The sequence below is a fragment of the Chiroxiphia lanceolata genome, chromosome 1 (assembly GCF_009829145.1).
Source record: "Chiroxiphia lanceolata isolate bChiLan1 chromosome 1, bChiLan1.pri, whole genome shotgun sequence".
NCBI classification, from domain to species: Eukaryota; Metazoa; Chordata; class Aves; order Passeriformes; family Pipridae; genus Chiroxiphia; species Chiroxiphia lanceolata.
In genome coordinates, this window is record NC_045637.1 from 150,528,165 (window position 1) to 150,546,683 (window position 18,519).

The following is an 18,519-nucleotide window of genomic DNA, read 5'->3' on the forward strand; positions in this document are numbered from 1 at the left end:
TATACTTAAAAAAAGCCCAACCAAAACCCCCCCAAAAAAGCCCAAGCAACCAAAAGTCAGATTAACAGGACAAAGAAGAGCTTACCTGGATCGCTAAGAAATTCCTCCGAGGTGTTCCACATCCTACCATCCAAATACAACGAGCCATTGGTGAAGTTAAACATGGTGTAATCCCTGACACACTTGTGTCTCAAGTTGCCCATGAAGAGCTGGAGGCCTATGAGGGCAAAGACACTCAAGCAGAAAACGGTCAGGATCATCACATCAGCAAGTTTCTTAACAGACTGGATAAGTGCCCCTACAATGGTCTTCAGCCCTAGGGAGATAAAAGCCGAGAGTTTACAGACTGAGAGACTGAAACGTGTCTGCAGACAGCTACTTCTCACGATGAAAATCTCCATGGAAGGGGAAGTTGGAAGCGTTTCTACCACCTGTTTGCAACTGGGTGGCAGAAACGAGAGACAAGTGATCACCATGAATGTTTAGTTTGGCCTGCTTTTGTCTGGACAAAAGTCCTGGCATTGCACAAACACCAGTGTAAAAATGGTGGGAAAGAACTGGACGGAGCGACAGTGAGGTACAAAAATATTCATGGATAAAGAAAATGCGGAATGCGTTTTATATTTTCATGGATCTACAGTAAAGGCTGTAAAGCCCAAATCCCATTGAATTTTGAGAAGGAGAATTATTTTTAAATCACTCAGGTGATTCAGATAACTTTATCCCTCACATAAACAGATGAAGAGGTATGGAAATGCTGTTTATTCCCTGATTATTTTGCATATTTTAGTGCCAAATCCAACACGTTGGATTATATATATATGAATAATTCCTCTGCCTTCAATTTATTTGCTTAAGACAACAAGAATTTGAGATTAAAAAAAAGCCAAATAATATAGGCAATCAAATAAATCCAGTGGAAATTATTTGAGTAAAACTACCTGAGGCTTCAACAATACCTGGGCAAAAGTTAATCGTTTTATAATATGCTGCCAACATAGATAAAATCACCTTATTACATAACACCAAAGGCTGGGGTCACACAAATTAGCTTCTCCAGTATTATTTCACCCTGTAACACTAGATTCAGTTTATTATTCTATAAATATTCAGATATGAATAATTATACTGTTTTCTCAAATGATATCCCTTGTTTTGAACTGCTCCTGAAAATCAGCACTATTTGAGCTCATTGAATATTACATGATTATGACCAAAAAATATTCCTTTGAAAAAAAGACCCTTATTCTAAACTGGTGGGCTATAGTTCAACATTAATATCATCTGCACAATGGTAGCAATTTTGTTGTTTCTTTCCTATTTATATGTAATTAATACTGGTAAGTAGCAATAAGTGCTTCTGATAATTGGTGTCACCAGCATGGCAGCAGTAAGAGAAACTTAGTTAAATGGAAAAAAGAAAATGTAAAGAGGAAACAGGAGGAATTCTCCTGGGCAATATTCAGAAGCACATTGATTTGCTCACTGAATATGATCATTCACATTAAATCTCAGTTCCTTGGAATTCCACCCCAAGAGTTTGGCAGCCTCAAAGGCTGAGCTAGTGCTGTGTAATTGAAAATATTATGAAAATGTATTTCAGGACTCACAGGAAGGCAAAATGGGTTTTTGGTCTTGCTTAAAATTCAGTGGTTAAAGTAAGGGGAACTCATGGTTTCTCAAATGAGGATGAGCTACTGGAATGGACAACAGGTGCAGCAGTCCTAAAATATCCCACTCCTGCATAGGATATTGTCATTAGGTTAAACTGTGAATGATATCAACATCTATAAAGCGGCCATTTAACCAAAAGGGACTGACCCATCAGGTGTGGGTAACTTTCTCCATTAAATTCTTCGCTTGCCTCCTTAAAGCTTGTTTGTGGCACGATTAAGAGGCAAGGGTAGACAGCTCCCTACTCTACTCAAAAATAGAATATAAATTATTGCAGGGCAAACATTAGGCAAAAGCTGGATTTTCATGCTACCTGTCTTCCTCACCAGAAAGAGATTTTACAAATGAGATCAGTTCTATTCAGGTAGCAACACAAAAAGGCTGACTCTGAACTTTTGAGTCCATCTGTAGATTTGACTACCTGTTTTGATGCCTAACTAAATAGGAAAGCTCTTCTGATAATCTAATCTGGAGTAAACTTTATACCCAAGGTGGAAGTAGCTTTACTTGTAGCCCAATTTTGAAAGGACTTGTGGAGTGTCACCCCTACCAGCATTACAAGACCTTTAAGACAAACATGTCTTAAGCAAGAAGTTAGGTGAGAAAAAGAAATAAGATTTGTAAATGCACTAGAATATTTTCAAATCTAATATTCTGAAATGTTTTCAATGCTTCTTATCATTGGTTAGCCTTTGAATGAACAGATGTTTCTTCAATGAAGCTGGTGAAACTTGGGAAATCCAAATGCAGACTGAGTCTTAAGAAACGAAAAAAATACCAATCCACAAATTCTTTTACTGAAGTACCCTCTGTGAGATCCCTGCAGCACATTTAATTGCTTGTTAAGCTTGGAGTTTGTATTTGTATCATCTAAGTGCTCTAATTAATCTTACTCACACAGGCAAGGACGATGGGAGTCCTAATGTGAACTGGGATAATATTAGAAAACAAAACCTACAGCATTCTAATCACCGACAAAGACCATCTTTTTTCAAAATCATCTTTTCAAAATCAGGCCTCAGTATTGATAATTTCAAGGTCATTTCATGAAACATGTTTTTCCCAGTTTAATTACTGGAGTTTTAAATAGAATAGTAATCCTATATTATTAGTTTTACAAGTTCATTCCTTGCAGGTATCAAGTAATTTCTTTATGAGAGGGTTTTCTGCTTTACTGCCTTTTTTTGGTTTTTGTTTGTTTTCATAGCTTACAGGCTTCCGAACAGTTTAAGAATATGGTGCTTCAGTAATACAATTTCTGTAATTAAAGACCATTTAAAAATAACTTGTACTCTGCCTCCTGGACCTTTATTAAAACTTTCCAGGAAAACCATTTGAAGAGTGTTATACTTACAGTTTAACTGTTTTTTCCCTTCCTTTAAAAACAAAATTGCCCAGAAAATGAAGTCACATCCATCAAGGTGGTTGACACAACTAAGTGCCACAGCTAAATAAAATATTTAAATCACTATTCATTTAAATTTTCTGTGCCTCCAAAATGGAAGGGCTGAGGGGAAATAAGGACACCCAGAACCTCTCCCAGGTGCTCTGCATCTCTCTGAATCAATCCCATGTTTTGTAAAAGCAAGCTAGCTGTATTCAAATTTAGAGCACAGTTAAATCTTCTGGATAAATAATCCTTCTTTGAAATAGTGCCAATGAGAGCACTGAAATATAGCTTAATAGAAGATACTATTTATGGGGCATTAGAGGCATTTATTTAATTCTTGCAAGTCAAACATCAAACCAGGCAGCATGCAGGAAAAAACCTGAGGATCTGATCCAAAGCTGAGTGACATCTACACCCGTTAATGACAATGGGTCTATAGATTACTCCCTGTGGAGTAAATTGATAACAGGCTTTTTCTGAATCACTGACTTCTTTCCACAGCTCTGGGCCAAATCCTGCTTGCATGACATGAAAAACACCGTGAGATCCAAAATCAGTGGAATGAGGGCTGTATAGGCAGCCTGACATCTGCAGAAAGCAAGAAGAATTTGGCCCAAACATTCCTGTGAAGGCAGGTAGAAATTATCACATTCAGAGGTTAATCAAATAATCGGTTTTTAAATGCAAATCAGAAACGATAGAAAATGCAAGCAACACCAAACAATGAGAAATGGCAAGATCCCAAAACACCATCCATTCCTTCTACGAGATGTGAGAAAGTATTAGCATAATTCAGTATGACATCCATACCAGATGTTGGCAATCACCTACAGAACATCAGACACTTTCATGCACAGTCTGGAAACAAGCAGGGAGAAAAAGCAAAAAAAAAAACCCAAAAAAAGGAGAGTGTGACTTGCAGCATGATTGTCCTCACCTATCCTACTCCTTCTCCTGAGGATATTCACATGTCTTGTAAATGTCTGTGTGAGTCATGTGCATGTAGGGAGAGAAGAGCTCACCCTTGATGAGCGTATTTTGTAATTAGCCACTGAGACGTGGGGCAGCAAAGAATTTAATAGCATGTTGGCAACCTCAAATGGTTGTCAGCATTCCCGTAGACTGTCTCTGCATGGAAATGTGACTGACAGGCCAGTCTCCAAGGAAAATACAAATATGTCATATATTTCTCACTTCTGGGATAGTTACTTCTTGAGTTAAGTGATTTACCCACCCAAAGGATGTCATTTATCTCTCTTCAGCAGGACTTCAGTGAGACTGAAGCAGTGAACGAGGGTCAACCTCCTCCACACAGTCTTAATTCTTGTTCTCCGAGCTCTGTTCTGGCTATCATTAAAGTACTGGATAACATTCACAGCACTATTTATAGACTTTAGTCTCACACTAACTTAAATGGGAGCTGGATCAGGCCCCAAAGTGCCTTGGCCCAATTTTCTATGAGGTCACCTTTCGCCGGTATCCTGTCATTTTATGCGAGATGTCTGCGATGTGCACGCCTGTTCCAGAAAGAGCAGTGGAGCTTCTCTAGATACAGGCAGTTTATGAAATCCTGGTGATGGTGATGATGATAATGATGGTAATGATGGTGATGGCCTGCATTTTGTGGTCTTTTGATGGAGAAGCATAGAAGGGTGTACCTCGAGGTTTGTATTATCTCAATCAGTAGTTATCAAAAACGCTGATGATTTCCATGAAGATAAATATGATTCAAGACCCTCTGTTGTCATGGGAAGAGTTCCTATGGAGCACACTGGGACTCAGATATGCTGGTAATGGGATGGTAATGGGAGATAAATGAATGAGTTCAGTGGGTTGTTCTGCTGCTGACCATGGTTCCTATCTAGATTGAAAATCAAATTAAGCCAGTTGCCATGGCAATGTGCAAGATGCTAATTAATAAATAAAATAACTGAGAGTTAAAGGTTTTATGCTCCCACAGAGAAAATGTTGTGTATTTCTAAGCATCTGAACCTGTACAAAGCTTTTTTTTCCTTTTGATACCATGGGAAACTGGAAAACAGGAACAAATGGGTGTGTTTAGTGCAGAAAAAGGAAAATCAAGAGTTTCCATGAAGGTCTTCTGGCATGTTGAGGGCTGCCACTGAAGGTAAGGCACTGACCTGATGTCTTACACAGCTCTGGGGTAAAAAAAAAAAAGAGAGCTGATAATATACCAAGAGAGAGGAAGGCTGGACAGGAGTCTGGATTCAGAGACAGGACCTGCAGGTCCACGGCCATGGGAAACAGGAGATATTGGCATTACAGCAATCAAACCACAGCTCCCCAGCGAGAGGGAATCACACAGCTTGATGGTAGATGCAAATATTTGCGCTGTTGGATCTGGATCTGAACCATCCTCCCGGGACAAATCTTCTAATGGCAAAAGCAATGAGTTTCTGGAACAGGCTTCTCAGGAAGATCCTGAGACCTCCACCTTTGAGGGATTGCTAGAAGAAGTCAGGAAATAAATATCATGCCATGTTAGAGCTATACTAAACACAGCCTTAGGCCAGGGGAATTGACTCTGAGTTTAGGAGATATTTTTGAGTCCTGTGAGTCCGTGTCCCCTAAACATCCCCGCGCCTGCTTGAGCACTTAGAGCAAGGCATTAAAGGTAGGTGAGATTTTTAAAAGCACTAATTGTTAGCTTTACTGACTCCCTCTGGAGTCAATAGAGAAACTCATTGATTCCAAGTGAAGCAGAAAGCCTTTGAAAACCAGCCTCTAAGTGCTTTGCTGGACAGAAGCCTTACACCACGGAGGACTTGGCCCGTTACTTTCGGTAAGCACTTTCACTCAGCATGTTGAGTCCAAGTATGTTTGCGCCAATATAAGTACCTGATGGAAAAGTGTGATCAATTTTATTGAGGAAAAGCTTAGATATTTGCAAAGGTGAATACAACTCAGTGTTTTTCACCTGGGAAGTGGCAGAAATAACAACCACCTTCTCCTCTCTATTGCAGTTAACCCCAAAAATCTCATGAAAGATATTAATGTTCATACTCTTCTCATTTTTAAGCCTACTGTGGAAAAATATTTCACCTCAGCATAAGACTATGTTATCATTAAAAATTCAGACTGATCTCCAAATAAACCACAGCATCATGTCCCATATTTCTTTTAAAATATATCTCTCAAACTGAAAAATGAACTGACTCTGAAATTATCTGCTAACATTAAAAAAAACCCAACACCTCAGCTGTGTTTCACTGGCAGATCGGTGTTCCATGGCAATTTGTAGCTCTCTACATTTGTAATTTAAACATACTCAGTGCACAGATAATCTTGATGATAAAATCAAAGGCCAGATATTCTATTAGCATATCTTCATGTAGTTATGTCACCAAATAATTTAGTGACTTGTACATAAAAATTCAGTTATCAAAAAACTAATCAAATATTCAGTCAGGATGAAAAAAAGAGACTGAGTTATTATGTATTACTTTAATAAATAATACTCTTTTTCTTTTTTCTTCTATTAACCAACAAATGGAACAACTCAGTGTTTAATATCACTGAAGGGGTTTGGTGTATTTTCAAATAATGTTTTTCTGAATCTCGGTACTCAGATTTTTTCCCCACTAAGTCAAATTTTATCATTTGATGTAAAACAAGCTTCAGCTCCCCTTCTGATACAGGACAGCAGAAAATTGCTATATATATAACTCAGAAAAATTGACAGGCTCTGCTCTGAAGAGGCTCAAGCTTAAGACAAAATGCAACGTGAAAGGTGTCCCCTGGAGATGGCTGTCCCTCCAAGTTAGTCTTCAAATTGCTAGCAAAGGACACTAGGAAACAAATCCTGGCTTTCTCTCTGATTAGCCAGTACTATCCCACATGATCTGCAAAACTGTGCTCAGCTTTGTTTCCCAATGAAAATAAAAATAATTTCTCAGTGGAAATCCCATTAGAGAAAAATTTAAAAGAAACTCTCTCTGCTAGTAGATTATTCCTTAAAACTTAAAGACAAAAATTAAGACAGGTACTGATTTCAAGGACCTAAAGAATGATCATATTAGAGTATTCTTTAAAACCTATATTTGGACATACACTTTCAGCAAAAAGTACCTTGCTCTCCAAGTAATTTCCCTGACGTTCATTGCTCTGGTGTTGGAATGAGTGAGCAAATTCTAGATCTATATATGTTTTTACTTAACACTTCCATTCCAGAATTTCCATTTCTAGCTTATACTCCATATGAGTGCTCATGTTTAGTTTTAATACATGTCCATATAAGTTTGCACCTCAGAATTTGTTTAGATTTATCTTATAGTGTGAATGTGCATAACAGAGTGGGTGGAAAAGCCTTTCTAACCTTGAAGAGCTGCGTGTGAGAATCTGAGGAGTTCTTTCAACATTTTGAATATTTTTTACATGTAATTGCCAACATCTGTTCAGGATTATCAAAGAGAGGATCTACCATGCATGGTTTTTGCTATCTTCTCTACCTTGTCATGCAGGTTGGAGATGTTAAACACTGAGGCTGAATGAGACCTGTCCATAGATAATTCTTGGCAAGAAAATGTTGTCGCATGGTTAGTCCTCAGTGGACTCATCTCTGCATAAATTACTTAATAGTAAATGTTATTAATTTTTTTAAATAGTAACATTAAATAAAGAGCTTCTTTCACTGCCAGATGTGTAGTAAAACACTGATTTTTTTTTTTTTTCAGAGGGGGGAAGAGTGAAGAAATCATATCCTAGAAAATGCGAGTTGATGAAATGCTGGACCTACCAAAATCAATAATGAAAAGTTCTCTGGTCTCTTCAAGACCCAAAATTTCAACAGTGCTTCTGTCATATGCAATTGGATAAACACCATGACAAATTAGGCTATCTGTGCCTGCAGTCTTGAAACCTCAGCTCATAGTACAGATTTAGATCCCTCTATCAATGTGCTCTTAAACATGAATATGCATTTTGAGGTCATTAACCTTCCATTTTTAAAAATCAATATCCAAAGGCTTTAAAAGAGTTTTTCATTGCCATTTTCATATGGTTCAGGAATGGGTACTTTATGCATGTGACTCATGAGCCACTGTTCTTACAGCAGCACTCCTCTTGGTGAGGTCTGTAATTCTGGAGGCACTCCCATTCCTTCTGCCCACAAAAAACATATTGGAAAAACACATAAGAAAAGGTATTCTATTGACAGGTCACATTCCCTACATTCCTCCATTTCCTGATCAGTGTCTATGGTTTTAGTCATTTGTAATTACGGTGTTTGCTACTGGAAATGGCATGTAGGCTTTAACTGCAGCCGGAGTGTTTAACCTGATTTTCACCTGAAATGACTGAGATTGTTTTCAGCGCCCGCAGTACTCTGAACGTTCGTAAGGCTGAGACATTGCCCAGGTCCACAAATTCAGTTATGTATCTGTAACAAGGGAAAGTCACACACAGACAATGACAAAACACCAGCCAAAAAAACAACAATCAAAGGGACAAAGAGAGACAGAGAAAGAATCACTTGTAGCTGAGAGCCAAAACGTAAGGATCAGGGCTTCTTACCTGGGATTACTGAAATAGTTTTTAAAGCTCTCAATACCCTGAAAGTCCGAAGAGGTGAAACACTGCCTACATTCACAAATTCTCCTACATACCTGTAGAATTAAGTCACAGTTATTTGGAATTATACAATAGAGTATGAGACTTGCCTGAATGAATAAAGCATTCATACACAGGGAGCGAACACAGCCAAATGAGAGGTGCATCCACTTTTCAGGCTGTTCTTTGATGCCATTTGTCCTGGGTTTTTCTTAGTACACATTATTTCAAATCCTACTTGAACTATTAAACTTATCTAATAGGCATCAATTCTTTAAAACTAGTGGGTGAACTTTGTTATCGTGCTGTTCAGCAATAAATGCTTTAAAGATTTTACCATCATTTAGTTTAACAAAAGAAAAATTCTTTACATTATAGGAAATATTAAGAATTATTTTGCTGCTCTTAAAAACAAATAAAATAAAAGCTTCAAATACCCAAGTAATTTTCACATAATAGCTTCTGAAAACTACATATAGGACAACATGGGAAAATATCAGTGCAAACACTTCTACTGGGTTATTTTAAGATGCTGTATGCTGTTGTAAAGCACATGTTGCTTTCAAGAGATGCTTAGAATTGTATTTTGTTTTGTACATCAAATTCATATCCTTTGGCTGCAGGAAGATGGAGTTTAAATGAATATAACAGCCATCTTAGTAAAAACTCTTTATGATTAAAATACCAACCCCAGCTCTTCCCTGCCATGCCTGTTTTGGTCATCCTGGAGACACATACCACATCTGAGCTAAATGCTCCCAGGAGGGTCAGTCCTGGAATGATTTTTGTCTTATCAGTGTCGTACAAAATTATTTCATCCAACTCAGTACACAGTAAAAGCATAGTCACCATTGTACCTTCTGAATAAAAGAGGCCTTGGACCCTTGAATTTCACTATTAAAATTCCATTAAATTTCATTCAAGTATTCTACTTCTTTGAGGCATTTGTTTGCTAAGATAAAACCTCACCTGGTTATTTTACAAAACCTGCTTAAGTGGACTTTGTCCAAAGGCCCCTGGGGAGGACAAAGCATCCTCTCCATATCTACTAATCCAGATTATAGCCTGGAAGAGCAATATTGCTTTTCTTCATAATCTCAGGGGAGTCTGGGCAAAGATTTACCTGTTTCCTCCCCAGCTTTACCCAGTGCTTCCCTCCCAAACTCTTCTGCAACATGAAAGGTGGTGGAAAAATATAATTTGGGGAGAAGGAATATTGCAAGAATATGGTTTTGCTGGCCAGAGGTTTGTAAAACCACATTATAAACATGTGAGCAAGCATGCGAAGCAAATAATACTGCTGCTTGTTTGTAATAGTTAACTAAGATTTATTTTGGCCATTTCTTCTATCAAACGGCAGCAGACCAGTTCCTCTGTATTGGGGAGTGAGAAGCAACTGGATTTCCCACTCTGGATTTTCCTGTTAGCCAGGGAATTGCTTATTGTCTTTAAGCTTTTGTCAGGGCACTTTCCAACCCAGAGTTACAGCTGCATCTCCCTCACCTGTCCTGGGAAGTACTTGCTGGTCTGTGAAAGAGGGATCTAAACAGGGGCAGTTTCATAATTTTCCCTGAACCCACCCATGGCCCCAGAGAGGGTCACAAGCCATGGCTGTGTCTGCTGGCACAGGATGGGAAAAAAACCCTGGAGACCTGTGGTACTTCTTACTCTCTAGTGTGTTATTTAAAACTACTCTCTGTGGCCCAATCTGTGCTGTTTCTGTCCAAAAGAGAAGGTCAGAAATTATTTTGCAATAACTCTAAAACAAATGATTGTCTTTCCACTATAACACCCATCAGTGACATAATCAGATTTTCTGCTGGCTCAAAACCCCTCTGCCCATCTGAATCTCATGGCCCCTTATCAGCCTCCTCCATTTTGAATCCTCAAACCTTCTTTGTTTCCAGATACAGAAATACCCCTGGCAGCACACTAGCTACAAGCAAAGACAACACCAGAGTTACCTGTGTGATCAATCTTACTTTAAATTACTTGCAAATTGGATTTATATGAAGGCTAAATCATATCAGAATAGATTCCATTAGCCAAAGCTCTGTGCTATCTTCTGCTTGCATATTTGGGAAGGAGGTTTCATTGTACATATGAAGATCATATTGCAGCCACTTTTAACTCTCTCACTGCTGCCTGTAGGCTCAAGGAAGCACTTCTCCATTTATTTTCTATTCCAGAATTCCAGGGGGTTTTTTCCATTCTGAAAGTGTTGGTATAGTATGCCTTAAAGTAAGAAACAATAGGAATGGATGCTGGTTCTGAAGAGCACAGCCAGGGGTACAGTTTGATTTAAAGAAGCTTGATATTTTGCATTGGTAGGTCTCCCTGTTTTAGGAATCTTCTGAGATGAAATAGCATTTAGAAAGAAAATTAAAATGTAGCTAAGAAAGAAAGCACACATTCCCAAGCCTCTCATTAGAGAAGCCCTAAGAAAGTTTTCATGAAGCCCTGGGCTGGAGCACTGAGAGACCATTCAAGTCTAGAGTTAGAAAAGAAAAAATAGGGGTAAGCCTACAACCTCTGGGCACCAAATCCTGGTTCCTACCGACAGGGAGTGAATAATTCACCTGTGGGTAACTGTCCACTTCAAAGTCTGTGCAAATCTTCACATCTTTCCTGCTCAGTAAATTCCAAACACCCAGAGATTATGTGGACCAAATTTAAGGGATAACCAGACTGTGCCCCACACCGACAGTTAAGACTTGACTTTCAGTGACAGCATATGAGATGCTCCCAGAGGAGCTCCCAGAGTCAGGGGTGATGCCCCAACTTCTGCCTGAGTTGAGAAGATGAAGTGAAGCAGGGTCATGGTCAAGGCTGCAAGCTGTGGCTCCTCTTGGCCTTTTCTCTGCTCCTTTCTACTTTACTGTCAAAAACCTCCCTACGAAAGAGGGAACCCTTGCACAGAAATTCTCCATGAGACCTACAAATAAACTCATGTCCTAAGTCCCAAACACATGAGTTTGCTGCTTTTACTGACTGCCTGATGGACAGGAGACAGAGGAGCAGGCTGGTGACTCTGTTTTGTTTTTTGTTTTGTTTCGTTCTGTCCTGCCTCTAAATGTTGCAGGAGAATTGCACTTAGCAATGCTTGAGGAAAAGTTTAGCTGAGAAAAATACCTAATGTGTGCTGACCTCCAAAAGGTTCTTCTCATCTGCCTTGAATGTTTTTTTAAAAGCTTATCATAACGGCCAGATGTCAGTTCAGCCAAATCCATAGGAATGCAGTAACAGATACCAGGACCTGGCCTAGGGCTGGCTTTGATCCAAAGCCTACTGAAATAAATGGGAGTGTTCCTGAGGAAGTTCACACAGGTTTTACACACCTTCACACTGCCCTGCTAAATCCTGCCAAGGACCACAGAATCATAGAATATCTCAAGTTGGAAGAGACCCACAAGGACCATGGAGTCCAACAAACTGTTCCTTGCACAAATGCCTAAAACTAAACCAAGAGAATTGTCCTGAGAATGCAGAGAGAGTCTGGATTCTGAAAACTGGTCCTGATCCCTGCTCCCTAACAGACTTGTGCTTTCAACTTCAGTGGCCCTCACCGGCATGCGAGCTAAGTTTGGTTGAATATTATTTCCCAATTTTAGTTCCATTAAAATATCACAGTCCCAGGAGCTCAGCTCAAATGTCAGTGCTAACACACTTGCATCTCACTTAGTGCTGTGAATTATGAGCTTCAAAGATGGCAGCGAGAACCAACCTAAACCCAGAACTGAATACAGGTATCATTAAGCACAAAAAAACCCAGGGAGACTGGATGAAATCTTTCCATGATTAAGAAATGGAGCTTTTCATGCATCTCTACCAGCTTTCACCTAAACATTACATGCGTTCTTTGCGTGCTTTTCTCTCTTCTGTGACTATGAAGAAAATCTGGATTTCTAGATTAGCTGGAAGTAGTGACAGTGTCAGACATTTGCCTTTGGCCAGAGCTTGGACTGACCCTGTGTCCCCTGTGAGCTTTGGCTGACTGCTCCCCTACCCCTGTGTATTTTTAGCTGTCTGGATGCCACAAATCCATCACCTCCTTCAAAGCACCAGAATCCCACATGTCCTGAATGAACTCTAATAATCTAGGTAGAAGTATACAGCTGAAGGGGAATATCATGGTGGGGGCCAAATTTCTATTCCCAAGATATATAACAAGTTTTAGAGGCCTATAAATTAATTTTCTATTGTAGTACGATAGTAATTACTTTCTTGGTGAAGAGGGTTTGTGAAGAGAAGGATGTGAAAACAGCTTTGGTGATGTTATGGATAGATAGATTATAAATAGGGATTTAAATACATGAGTGTTCAGTCACACATAATAGTTTCTATTCAGGGGTCTGGAGCTTCTCAAAACTACCTTAGATATGTATTATTATGGATATTTTACAAACAGCTCTTTCTGTGGAGCACAGAGAGAGTAAATAATTTCTCCAAAATAGTCTAGTGAATTGAAAGAACAGAACTGAGGATTCCTCTGACTTCTTCCTCTTCAGCCACTCAGACAAAAATACCTCCCTCATAATACACTTCAGCCCCTTCTCATTTTCAGTAAAATATGAGAGGGGAAAAAAAAATAACAGCCAAAAGATTTTTAAAAGAGTTCTATTGCACATGACTATCTTGAAAAATAAAAAGGAGTGCTACTTACGCCATAACAATAACACTGAAATCCAGCCAGTTCCATGGATCTCGAAGGAAGGTGAATTCTGTCATGCAAAATCCTCTCGCCAATATTTTTATCAACGACTCAAAAGTGTAAATGCCAGTGAAAGTGTACCTGGGGGAAAAAAAGCGGCCAAGATGAGCAAGAGCATTAGCAAGCAGCAGACAGGAATGGCAGAGACACACTCAACTCACGTGAGACACTCCTGCCCAACTCACTGGGGTTGCTCAGGTGAGTCACGGCTGCAACACTGGGTTGTGCATGAGCAGCCTCGTGTGTGGAACGAGGAACATGCAAGAAATGGGAAGGTGCCCTTGGCAGCCACAGGATGAAGATTGTTTTTACCACAGGGTGCACCTTGATGATTCCTCACTCGTTAAGTCAAGCATGAACACTACGATGCTGAGCTGTGCTATGGGACTTTTGAAGCTCTCCTGCAATCACCAGTGAAAGAGGAGTGGATTAGGGAGTCATGGAATGCTATGGGTGGGAAGGAACTTTAAAGGTCATCTAGCTCCAACCCCCTTACCATGGGTAGGGACACATTCTACTAGACTAGGCGTCTGGTCTTGAGCACTTGCAGGGATGGGGAGTCCACAACCTCTCTTGGCAACATTATGCCACAATCCTTGTTGCTTCTCTAATTTGAAGGAGGGTGGTTGTTCCCTTCATACCTCTCAGCTCATCCTACCCAGGACATTTTGAAGTACAGCAGGTTAAAAAAATGTCACCACTTGGTTTTATTAGCTGAAAAGAGTACTTGTTCTGCAAATTCCTTTGTGTTTCACTATTCATGGAAACCACTCCAGCCTGGAGAATTAAACAACAAAACACCTTCAGCGAAAAAGAGTAAAAAAACTCCCACCCAAAAACTATATAGTAATTTTGACCTGCTTGACAGCAAAGGAGACACGAGGTTGTTTTTTCCCCCCTAGTAAGTTACTGCCAACAGCCTCTTGACAGTGATGTTCTGGGCTACAACATAGATCTTACTTTTTGTAATAAAGTTGACAATTGTAATAAAACTTAGCAAAATCTCTGTGGAGGACAGTAATGCATGTGATTTATAGCATTCAGATTTCTATTCACCCAGGGCACTACCTACCATCAGAGACAGAGTTCAGGGCATGCAACAGCTCTTTTTTAATGTTTCTACCCTAGCCCAGTGGGACTAGGAATTCTAGGCCATATCTTAATAAAAGAAATAAATGTTTAGTATCCACCACTGATGTTCCCTATCCCTTTTCTCCAAACAAAGATGCAGATGATACCAAAGCCTATTAATAAACCTCAAACACCTAAAATCTACTAAAACGTGACTATTATAAGCCATGATGTTAGGGGCTTTCACTGGAAACACTGGCTAAACATCAGTAGCTACAATGGTGCCATCACGCACAAAAGTTGAGTTATACCAGTTGAGATTCCTATTTGGTAAAAAAAAAAAAAAAAAAAAAAAAAGGTGTGAGCAGTTAAAGGTGTAATATAAGGAAGAACTTCATTATGCATAAAATGGAGGTGTTTCCTCTTAGCTGTATTCCACTGATCTGCAATTGGGCATACACAGAGATAGTGGCAAATCTCATGCCCTTCCTGCCATCGTGTCGCACAGCAGAGCTAGTTACATATGTTATAAAACCTCAGTGTGCTTCATCTTAAAATGGTGATTTGCAGGACACTTTCTGTGTAATAGCGGGCATTACATGTCTCTCCCATCTCTTTGACCATACACTTAAGCATTACCTTGCATCCAACTTTTCACAGCTCCTATTTAATTTTGCTCCGGTATTTTGAATATAGGTCACTCATGTGACAGTCTCTTTAAGCGTGTGTGTTCAGTAATACAGGCAGAAAACACATGCAAAGAACTAAAAAAAATACTTAACAGTACATAAGCTCATTAAAGTGATAAAGCACTTGTATTTATTCAGCATGTCAGATGGGTTTAATTGATTGTATAATCATCATCTAATTCTAAATGGATCGGGCAAAGTCCTCGAGCAACTGAACAGCTTCTTTAACAACAGAAGTCAGGGGGTTTTTAAATTTTTTTTTTTAGTGGAGGGAAGTTGAATTGATTTCTGTTTTCAAAATGGTGGGGAAAATGTTTTAAAGGAAGATCTAGGACAAATATTTTCACAAGGTTATTCTTCTATCCCCCATGAGTCTCTGAAACAGCAGAACAAAATGGATTAAATGCATCTTTTCCAAATCCAATATTAATCAATTTGAATTACAGTTCATTGGGTTATTTTGCTCCTCAAAAGTACTTGACTTTGATTTCATTCTATGCACCTGAGGAGGAAAAGCTGAGAGATATGAGGGGACACAGTAGAAGAGGAAACATGGAAGGATTTACTCCATGCTGCATGAGTCCATTTGCATTTCTGCTCTACATTTCTTGCATGCTCTGCTTGATGCACTGATAACATCATCCACATTTTCCTGCTCGCAGGAGACACAACAAGCGTTTTGATATTTCCCTCCAGAATGTTTGAATTTCCAGCTGTAGACCGACAGACTAAATTTTGACTCACATGGATGAGATGTCCATGATTCAGTGGAATGGCTATGGGACTGTATGACAGTTTTCCATAGGAAAAGTACAACATCGAGGGAAAGGACAGTCACAGACAGATTTGAGGGTACCACACTCTACAGAAATACATGAAACATCCTGGGATTAGGATGTTATTGTGATCGGATGAAATATTTGGTTCAGCGCTGCCTATAATTAGCAATTTATGGCCTAGAAGATGTGTCCTGCATGATTTTAAGAAACCTAAATAAGGGCGTTTCACTGTCTTTCCTTACAGCCCCAAGTAGACTAACCACCAGGCTACAAAGTAGCAGATGGCTGTGTTTATCATATGTCAGTCAAAAATAAAAAGTGTGTTCTGATTGGTTCAATGAGCCAAAATAATTGTTTAATGCACTGTACGTTGATTAGCTTGTGCATCTGGTATCTGTTTCTAAAATAAATATTTTAAAGCAACTTAAAGAAATGAAATGGGCTTTCTGAAGCCCCCTTACCTTCTTTAAAATTAATTAAAAATAAAAAACCAACCACAAAACCACCACAACAAATAGACACCTTCAAGTGATGTCTTTGCTATATTTCCTGAAGGCTTGACAAGCTAAAAAGACAGGAACTCACCTAAAAGTGCTCCCAGACACTTTTATGCTCATAAAATATTTCTAATAATGATTACAAGGGAACACTTCTCATGACGAGCTCAGTCCAGAAGAAACTTTTGCTTCCAGTAAGTTTAAAGATAGATCTAATATGTTCAGAAAGTACTTTCTGAAATAATTCAACTTAAACTCCATCAGCCTATCCTGATGTGTCCAACTATCAAGTCTCTTGCATGATAACTGTGGAAGTCTGGCCAGGTTCAAATGGGGTTGTCCTCATATGTGATTTTATTCAGATGTAGCATTGAAGCTGCATTGAGCAAGAAGTATGAGATTCATGGACTAAAAATTTTCATTTTACTTACTAAGGGAGTTTTCTCAGGTAAAAAAAAAACCCAAACCAAACTATCTGGAAAAACGATCAGTATTACTGAAAAGAAATCAGTAGCAAACAAGATGAAAATAAGAATACAATGAATAGAAAAAGAAGGATGAGATAAGGACAGGGCAGCTGTAAAACAGCAAGGATACTTACTCAACATATTTATTCCATGACGGAGTCTCTGATTGTGCCATGAACACACAATTAGTTAAAATAGTGCACATAATAAACATACTGAACAATGTAAAGAGGTGAATTAAGGAAAACAACGCATATGATACAAGACTTCATAAATTTTTGTCCCTTCACAAGAGATGTGACAGCCCAATCATAATTTGCAAGTTGCTTAAAGAACAATAAACATCTTTTGCAAGTGTATAAGTAGACAAATAGTTATATAAACAGAAAAAATGACGGAACTTTCCCTGCTTTTTCTTCTTTGTTTACATCTTTTATGCATACTTTATACAGTAAACAAATGTACTGACTCTGCAGCCTTTTTAAAACACAATACCCCAAATTTACAGCTGTGTTGGTCAGATGACAGTGTGCATAGGTGCACAACTTTGTATGAAAAGAGGGATTAGTCTCATTTAAGTATCTACAGAAAAACCTGTGTCTGCAAATTCCCATTTTATTTTGCATCCTGAAACGTTTCTCAGGCAGCAGGGCAAGTTACAAATCTGGTCTTTTTAATCTCTTTAACGGGCTTGAGATTTCACTTCCAATATAAAGTTTTAGCAAAAGCTAGTATGAGTTTCAGAGCACTGATTTTAAGGTTAGGTCTGCAAACCTGCTTGGCAAACATACAGCCTTGGTCTGCAGAGCTCCCTGCCTCAGCTGAGGCACCAGATTCCCTAACTGGAGGCTAAAATGAACCTCCCATGTGTATAGTCCATGCACTTGGCTGCTAAGATGAGGCCATAAATATGAAAAGATGTACCCTAAATCAAATTCCTGAAATGGGAAACATAGTTCACTGAATGGCTCTCCTAAAAGCACATGCCACTTTGTGTAAAAAAAAAAATAATTTCAAAATATGATGGGATTCACCTGCATAAATAACTGGTCTCATGCCATTGGGAAAGAAGACAAGCAACATCCAAATATAAATTTCTTTTGCTTTCTTTGGGGAAAAAAAAAGAGGTTTTTTTTAACCCCTTTACTGATTTCATTGGTGTTATTTTTTGTTTGAGAATAGTGATTGAAGAATATAATTTCAAACCTACATCCTGAAACGTTCGCATGAAATTTATCCTTTCGCAGAACAAAAATCTCTGCTGAATAAAGAGTGGAACATTTTCCAGTGGGCCACACAAGCAACTACAAGGGTAAATTGGTAGTAACCAACCTGTGCATTCCCCAGGGCCATTGCAGAAATCAGTAATTGAACTCACAGGGATTGCTCATCTCACAAACATTTTCCACTTCTGGGCCAACACCTCCTGCGGAAGGACTGGGAAGGATATCTGATATCCACTCACATTTTCTAACATCAGCTTGAGATATGTTTCTATGAGTTGTGTCATTCTGCTTAACACAATTAGTTTTAAGTTGCAGCCAGCCTACAAAACACTGGATTACTTTTTCAGCTACCGTGCAATGCTATGAAAACCAGCACAGTAAACCAAAGTGGTATCTTCAGATCTTGCCAAACCAACAGCATACTTCAATTCCAAGAAAATAAACTCC

General features: G+C 38.9%; 1 protein-coding gene and 1 long non-coding RNA gene across 11 annotated transcripts in view; one reads left to right on the top strand and one right to left on the bottom strand.

Annotated features, from left to right (window-relative positions):
* LOC116783555 (sodium channel protein type 5 subunit alpha-like) overlaps positions 1–18,519 on the bottom strand; it is a 216,769-nt gene that overhangs the window by 151,168 nt on the left and 47,082 nt on the right. For 5 of the 10 annotated variants that reach the window (XM_032681222.1, XM_032681214.1, XM_032681210.1 and 2 more), the window contains exons 4-7: positions 16,981–17,070; positions 13,296–13,424; positions 8,371–8,462; positions 86–316 (exon numbers count right to left, since the gene is read on the bottom strand). In XM_032681222.1, coding sequence (XP_032537113.1) covers positions 86–316; positions 8,371–8,462; positions 13,296–13,424; positions 16,981–17,070 — 542 coding nt within the window. Of the gene's footprint in view, positions 1–85; positions 317–4,298; positions 4,528–8,370; positions 8,463–8,596; positions 8,689–13,295; positions 13,425–16,980; positions 17,071–18,519 lie in introns of those variants that run through there. The other 5 variants (XM_032681206.1, XM_032681232.1, XM_032681250.1 and 2 more) reach the window with 5 other exon arrangements.
* On the top strand, positions 4,599–7,954 carry LOC116783613. The gene is made up of 3 exons (XR_004355768.1): positions 4,599–4,661; positions 5,107–5,192; positions 7,759–7,954. It is a non-coding gene; the product is annotated as an uncharacterized LOC116783613 (long non-coding RNA).